At 41.1% G+C, this 7863-nt stretch overlaps 1 protein-coding gene across 1 annotated transcript in view; it reads left to right on the top strand.

Moving 5' to 3' along the window:
• The first annotated feature begins 920 nt into the window (after nt 1–920).
• LOC107583938 (phosphatidylinositol 4,5-bisphosphate 3-kinase catalytic subunit gamma isoform-like) overlaps nt 921–7863 on the top strand; it is an 8936-nt gene continuing 1993 nt past the window's right edge. The window contains exons 1-9 of the mRNA XM_016270301.1: nt 921–1141; nt 1972–3965; nt 4345–4410; nt 4497–4722; nt 5856–5959; nt 6508–6654; nt 6737–6827; nt 6926–7056; nt 7378–7489. Of these exons, the coding sequence (XP_016125787.1) occupies nt 1980–3965; nt 4345–4410; nt 4497–4722; nt 5856–5959; nt 6508–6654; nt 6737–6827; nt 6926–7056; nt 7378–7489 (2863 nt within the window). The 5' untranslated portion in view covers nt 921–1141; nt 1972–1979. The remainder of the gene's footprint in view (nt 1142–1971; nt 3966–4344; nt 4411–4496; nt 4723–5855; nt 5960–6507; nt 6655–6736; nt 6828–6925; nt 7057–7377; nt 7490–7863) is intronic.

Here is a 7863-nt window from a genome sequence, read left to right as displayed (position 1 = left end):
GTTTTGTTATTAGTTTAAGTATTTGCTATTGACTGTTCAAATGCAGAGTTTTGCGCATCGTGTGTGTGTGTGTGTGCGTGCGCGTGTGTGTGAGACAGAGAGAGACCAGCTTCATCACTGTCTGTCACGCGACTCTGTTCCCCTTTCTGGTTCTGTCTTTACATTTATTTTGAAAGATGAAGCTCGCGATTATGGTAAGGGGCGTTACATTTCCGACGAGTGCTTGCGGTGTTCGGCCAATCACAATGCACTGGGTCAGCTGGCCAATCAGAGCAGACTGTACAGTATGTGAAAAATAATGTGTTTTTTGAACATTAAAGCATGTCAACATATTCTGTTACACCAAATACACCAAATAATGATCTTTAAAAAAGCATCATATGACCACTTTAATGTGTGCATCTAACACGCCACTGGAGGACACTATTGCACAAGTAACAAAGTGAAAGTCTGACATACTGGGCGAATAACACGGACTTTAAAACTTTAATTAGATCTTAAAACTTTGCTTGCATCAGTTTTTGTGTTGTTGACAAGTAAACAACTAAATAGAAACAAAAATCTCCCTTTTAAAATTTATATATATATATATATCTCCTTTTGCAATTTGACTAATAAGAATATATTATAAAATAAAAAAATATAAAAAATAAAGTTATGGGGTTGTTATTGGAAATCCAATCCAGTCCAAATAATGCGTCAATGCATTATAAAAAAAATGTATAACGCAAGGTCAGGGCCAGTGCCTCGATTCTTGAGTGCATGAACTGGAAAATACCTGATTTAAAATTCCTAATACACTTTGCATTTTAAACCCTTATCGTTATAAAATCTAAAACCCTTATTGTCTATGTAAAACATATTTGCATATTAAAAATATATATCCTACTAGGGATTCTTCGGTGTAGACAATGACCCAGTGTGTCCGGCCAATGAGAGCAGCAGCGGAATCCGTCATGCGTGATCAGCCGGCGAGAGGAGGAGAAACGCGCTTCTGTCACTGATCGCCTTTATTTTGGAGTAACAACTGCTGGAATAAGAGCGTTTTACTTCCATGTGGTCTGTACTGAGTTTCACTGCATCCATGTATAAGCATTCACCAGACCGCCTTCAGGGTCATTGGCTCTGCGTTTGTTGAACGGTGAGTTTTATTATTTTTTCCGCTTTTTTTACGGCAATCTTCCGGCAAAACCGTTACTTCTAATCTGTCAGTGTTATAATCAGTTTGTTTTATTAATTTGTGCAACAGGGACGTTGCACCATAGATACAGTACTTGTGTTCTGAAATATAACACTTTTCAGAGTGTCATTAATTTAAGAAACTTCCGCATTTGCTGTGTGTTTCTACAACATGGAAATATTCCTTTCAGAGTTTCCGCTAGCAAACTGATCGGTGTAGGAAACAAATTGATTGCAGTGACATTCGTTTTGCGTTATTTGCGAACTTTTCTGCTTTTTTTAAAGATTGTTATTGTTGCTTGAAGGGCTTAGCACATTTGTGCTTCCTGCTTTGGAGACTTCCTTTGCATAAAGTGAACGTTAACTCGTATTAAATGGTGTGTTAGATAATGTAACACCTTGACATCTAGAATATATCTAGAAATGTCTGGAAATGTCTCAATAAATAAAAAGTAATATTTGGTGGGCGCATTTCTCCAGAAGCATATTTTCATGTTCACCTGCTATTTTAAAAGCTGGTGTTGATGGAGTCCCGTGCAATTATGTTTTTTTAATTTTTTTTTTATTTTTTAGATAGATACTTCAGGTCTAATCAATGAATTGTAATATTTATAGATTTTTTTATTATTATTTATTCGCTCATTCATTGCCAAATATTCAGCATGGGGGCGGGGTTAATAGTTATAATATAAATCATTCATTGTCAAAATATTGTGATGGTGATCTATGGCGGTTTTTAATATATGTGCATGAAAATAACCAGCCCTAGTCCTTTTGTGTTTACAAATTTAGCATTGGTTATGGAACACCACGCCAGTGATGATGAACCACCAGTAGTACGTAGAGAGGAAAACAAGAGGAGGAGAAGAAAGATGAAAGCATTTACATCTACCTCAGCTGTATCGACAGATCATATAGCTGTAGAGTTTGTACTTCCCACCACCAATAAAAACAGCAGGAACCTAGACACATTGCATATAGACGTGACTGGCAATTGGACGGTAGAGCAGGTGAAGGTTCAGATTTGGCACAGAGCGGTAACCACTAAATTATGCCCTGAATTTTACCAAAAATACTCTCCGGACCACTGCATGCTGCTCTACCAGAAGAAAGGCAACTGGTATGAGATCTACGACAAGCAGCAGGTATTCCAAACCCTTGACTGTATCAGATATTGGAAGGCATTGAGAAAAGAGGTCGGGAAGATTCACCTGGTTGTTAGAACGCAGCCTACTGAGGATTCGCTTCAATATCAACAGTTTCTGAACCACCTAATCGGATATGATGTTACAGATGTCAGCAACGTCCACGACGACGAACTGGAGTTCACGCGAAGAAAGCTACTGACCCCTCGGAAAATTGAGCTGTCTGATCGAGATCCCAAACTCTACTCGATGGATCCATGGATGACCACAAAGCCTCTTCCTGAATACCTGCTGAGCAAAATAAGCAACAATCACATCCTGGTAGTGATACACAAGGACACAACAAGCCAGACTATTAAGGTGTCTATAGATGACACACCTGTCCAGGTTCTTCAGAGCTTCTTTGCCAAGATAACAAATAAGCGAGCAATTTTAGGCATATCGGAAGACGTCAGTGAATCCGATTTTGTCTTGAGGGTTTGTGGAAGAGAGGAATACCTATATGGCAACTACGCCATCAAAGATTTCCACTGGATCAGACAGTGTCTTAAAAATTGTGAAGAGATCCATCTGGTTTTAGAGCGTCCTCCAGACCCAGAACAAGACGTGGTCCAAAAAGAGGACTGGTCTCAGGTCGATGACTGCACCGGTGTCGCTGGTACTCATGAACAGCTGACCATCACTGAGAAAGACCACGAGAAGGTGTTTACCATCTCCCTTTGGGACTGCAATCGTAAATTCAGGGTGAAGATCTTGGGGATTGACATACCAGTGCTGCCACGCAATTCAGAGTTGATTGTGTTTGTAGAAGCCAGTATTTTCCACGGACAACAGCTGCTGGCCCAAGAAAGGACAACCTTCAAACCCTTCACAGAGGAGGTGCTCTGGAACACCTGGTTGGAGTTCAACATAAAGATCAAGGACTTACCCAAAGGTGCCCGACTTAGCTTGCAGGTGTTGTGTGGAAAAGCACAGACTCAAACGTCCAAGGAAAACGAATGCAAAAACAAGAGCCGCTTGCTGTACTATGTCAACCTGCTAATGGTGGACCACCGCTCCCTGCTCAGGCAGGGCGAGTTCATCTTGCACATGTGGAAGATGCCTGAGAAGAGTGAAGACAACAGCAGCGTTAACGCAGACAAACTCACGTCCGCAACCAACCCGGACAAGAACAGCTCCATGGCTGTTGCCATTCTCCTGGACCAGTACTGCTACCCTGTGGCTCTTCCCAAAAGCAAGGATTCTCCGGACTCGGAAATGGAAGGGGAGCGAGGGCAAAGAGAGATGCCCAACCATATGCGCAAACAGTTTGAGCAGATAATTGCTACCGACCCTTTGCATCCGCTCAGCTCCGAAGATAAAGAATTGCTTTGGCACTTCCGGCAAGAGTGCATGAAAGATCCCAAAGCCTATCCGAAGTTTCTTTCCTCGGTTAAGTGGGGCAAACAAGAGGCTGTAACGATAACGCACCGTCTTCTTGAAAGGAGCACCGTTTGGGACCGAAGCTCGCTAGATGTGGGTTTGGCTTTACAGTTACTGGACTGCCACTTCTCTGATGAAAATGTGCGCACTATGACCGTCCGGAAGTTGGAGACTCTGGCAGGTGACGATGTCCTGCGGTACCTCCTGCAGCTTGTTCAGGTGAGGCTCGGGTATTTACAACACACTGTGGTTGCTTCTGCATAACTGCTCAGACATGACATAACTCAACATTAACAAAGAAACTTCAGCTGGCTATTAAAATCAGCATGCAAAGTAAACATTTACATAAAATGAACCATGTAAAGGGACATTTCTGTGCAAGTCAAAGGCTGATGATACACGGAGCAACTTTTTGAGCAATGTTGCCATCAACGGGCAACCAGGTGAGACACAGGGCCCACGACCGATCTAAAATATCCAGAAATTTGTTACCCATTCTCAATGGAAAAGTGCCCAAGAAATATTGCTCAAAAAAAGTTGCCCTGTGTATCATCAGCCAAAGAATCTTAATCTTTGTTGCTGCTTATTTGTTTTGTAGGCTGTAAAATTTGAACCGTACCATGACAGCGCACTCGCCAGGTTCCTTCTCAAACGTGCGCTCAGAGTAAGTCAGAACCTCATCCCTCGTCTACAGTCAGTTTGTATGTTTTTAAAGAGTTTCCGGGTTTAACTCCTGTGACTCCTTCACAGAGCAAGCGGATCGGCCATTTCTTGTTCTGGTTCCTGCGTAGCGAAATCGCTCAATCCATGCACTATCAGCAGAGGTATGCCGTAATACTTGAAGCTTACCTCCGTGGCTGTGGTGAAGCCATGCTGCAGGACTTCAGGAAGCAAGTGGAGATGACAGAGGCCTTGCAAAAAGTCACTCGTGAGATTAAGCAAATGTCTGCTGAAAAGTATGACGTGTCAGCTCAAGGTGATAACTACAGGCAGTGTTTGTCCCTAGCATATTGCAATAGGCAAATGCAGTACATATCTAATGTTGTGGGAACAATGTAGTTGTTTTTCAGCTGCGTCAGAAACTGGACGATAACGCACCGTCTTCTTGAAAGGAGCACCGTTTGGGACCGAAGCTCGCTAGATGTGGGTTTGGCTTTACAGTTACTGGACTGCCACTTCTCTGATGAAAATGTGCGCACTATGACCGTCCGGAAGTTGGAGACTCTGGCAGGTGACGATGTCCTGCGGTACCTCCTGCAGCTTGTTCAGGTGAGGCTCGGGTATTTACAACACACTGTGGTTGCTTCTGCATAACTGCTCAGACATGACATAACTCAACATTAACAAAGAAACTTCAGCTGGCTATTAAAATCAGCATGCAAAGTAAACATTTACATAAAATGAACCATGTAAAGGGACATTTCTGTGCAAGTCAAAGGCTGATGATACACGGAGCAACTTTTTGAGCAATGTTGCCATCAACGGGCAACCAGGTGAGACACAGGGCCCACGACCGATCTAAAATATCCAGAAATTTGTTACCCATTCTCAATGGAAAAGTGCCCAAGAAATATTGCTCAAAAAAAGTTGCCCTGTGTATCATCAGCCAAAGAATCTTAATCTTTGTTGCTGCTTATTTGTTTTGTAGGCTGTAAAATTTGAACCGTACCATGACAGCGCACTCGCCAGGTTCCTTCTCAAACGTGCGCTCAGAGTAAGTCAGAACCTCATCCCTCGTCTACAGTCAGTTTGTATGTTTTTAAAGAGTTTCCGGGTTTAACTCCTGTGACTCCTTCACAGAGCAAGCGGATCGGCCATTTCTTGTTCTGGTTCCTGCGTAGCGAAATCGCTCAATCCATGCACTATCAGCAGAGGTATGCCGTAATACTTGAAGCTTACCTCCGTGGCTGTGGTGAAGCCATGCTGCAGGACTTCAGGAAGCAGGTGGAGATGACAGAGGCCTTGCACAAAGTCACTCGTGAGATTAAGCAAATGTCTGCTGAAAAGTATGACGTGTCAGCTCAAGGTGATAACTACAGGCAGTGTTTGTCCCTAGCATATTGCAATAGGCAAATGCAGTACATATCTAATGTTGTGGGAACAATGTAGTTGTTTTTCAGCTGCGTCAGAAACTGGAAGGTCTGCAGACTTCAGGGTTGCCAGACAGCTTTAAAGTGCCTTATGACCCAGGCCTACGGGCAGGGGCGCTTGTGGTACGTAAAACCATACGGCACACCAAAAAAAAAGATTTTCTTGTTTTATAGTATAAATATCTAAACATTCTTGAATCAAGATGCATTTACTTGACAAGCAAAATTACTTAAGATATTATGTCTTGTTTTCTGAGAAAAATATCAAAATGTTATTTTTTGCTTAAAAAAAGCAAAAATATCTGCCAATGGGGTAAGAAAAATAATCTTAATTCAAAGGCTAAACAAGATTCTTTTTCTATATAAAAATACTAAGTAAGAAAAATCGTTTTTTTGCAGTGGGATCACTTCCATTTTAGTTGCTACTGAGCTACAGTGCTTCTAATTTCACTAAGTTCTATGTGTACTAATTGGCCCTAGTGACTTCCACTGTGTCTTACTGGGATGAGTGGAAATTAATAATTTTGGTAATAAACACTAGTGTTGTCAGTTGAGCCTAACCATGAATATTCCTTTAATAGCCTCTGAAAGAATCCTCTAGAAGACACTTTTTTAATCAGTAGTCCTGGATAACGCACCCATTAATTATTGCACCATATTATGAATTGTAGATTGAACAATGCAAAGTGATGGCATCCAAGAAGAAACCCTTGTGGCTGCAGTTCAAACGAGCCGACCCCACCACCTTGTCGAGTGACACAATTGGGATCATCTTTAAAGACGGGGATGACCTTCGTCAGGACATGCTGATATTACAGGTAGACATCATTTAAATGCATGCTAGCAGTCATGACCGACATTATCAGTGCTGTCTCTCAAATAGACCATTGTTTCTCTCAGATTTTACTGATAATGGAGTCTATCTGGGAACTGGAGTCTTTGGATCTTTCCTTGTTACCATATGGATGCATTTCCACTGGAAATAAAATTGGTAATGGTGTTTGATGTGTTTCTTAAAAGTTATTAAGCAATAAAAAGTAACTGCTTTGAGTCAAATAACATGGGGAATTCCTCATGTTCCTCTGCTAGGAATGATTGAAATAGTGAAGGATGCCACTACTATTGCTAACATTCAGCAAAGTACTGTCGGGAACACCGGAGCTTTTAAAGATGAGATCCTCAGCCAGTGGCTTCGTGAAAAGTGTGTGAATGAGGACAAGGTATGTTATTTGCATTTATACTATTGTATGTGCTAAAGAGGAAGGAAACCTCTCACTTCCTGGTGCATTAGAGTCTTTGTTTGGTGGAGTTTGCCTTTGTGGAGACCAAACACAGCACCTACACACATCCAGTGTGCTATTTTTAAACACTTGTGTACCATCGTCGGCGGGTTTGGGCAAGTTCAGCTTCTGATAAGGGGGTTAGGTCATACGTCAGATGTTTGCTTGTTTGCATGTCTGTGTTTGCTTGATGCAAATGTGAAAAAGGTCAGGCATTGGTGATATGTTTGTGCATTTTTCCATCCCACACCACCTCTTCAGCACCAGCAGGCTGTTGAACGCTTTGTGTTCTCCTGTGGAGGGTATTGCGTGGCAACTTATGTCCTGGGCATCGGTGATCGTCACAATGACAACATAATGATTACAGAGACCGGTAATTATTGTTATTACTGAAACCTCTCTGCTAGAAAATGGCTGTTAAAGGAATATTCCAGGTTCTGTTGAAGTTAAGCTCAGTCGACAGCATTTGGGGCATAATTTTAGTTACCAATAAAAAAATAAATACATACATACAGTGTGGTACTTACAATTGAAGTGAATCAGTTTTGTTATTGTTAAATAAAACTATTATCTGTAATTAAAATAAAACTGAAATAAAATAATAATATAACAATAATAAAACAATATTAATATTATATGAAAGATTTAAGCTTAAAATACTGAAACCTAAATAATAAAATTATATTAATAATTATGAATGTTATTTTTTTTTATTTAGGGTTCAGTATTTTAAGCTTAAGTCTTCCA

This window comes from Sinocyclocheilus grahami, unplaced genomic scaffold (genome assembly GCF_001515645.1).
Source record: "Sinocyclocheilus grahami isolate Dianchi unplaced genomic scaffold, SAMN03320097.WGS_v1.1 scaffold56.1, whole genome shotgun sequence".
Lineage (NCBI taxonomy): Eukaryota > Metazoa > Chordata > Actinopteri > Cypriniformes > Cyprinidae > Sinocyclocheilus > Sinocyclocheilus grahami.
The sequence above is the reverse complement of the archived record's forward strand: the minus strand, read 5'-3'. Positions and strand labels throughout refer to the sequence as shown.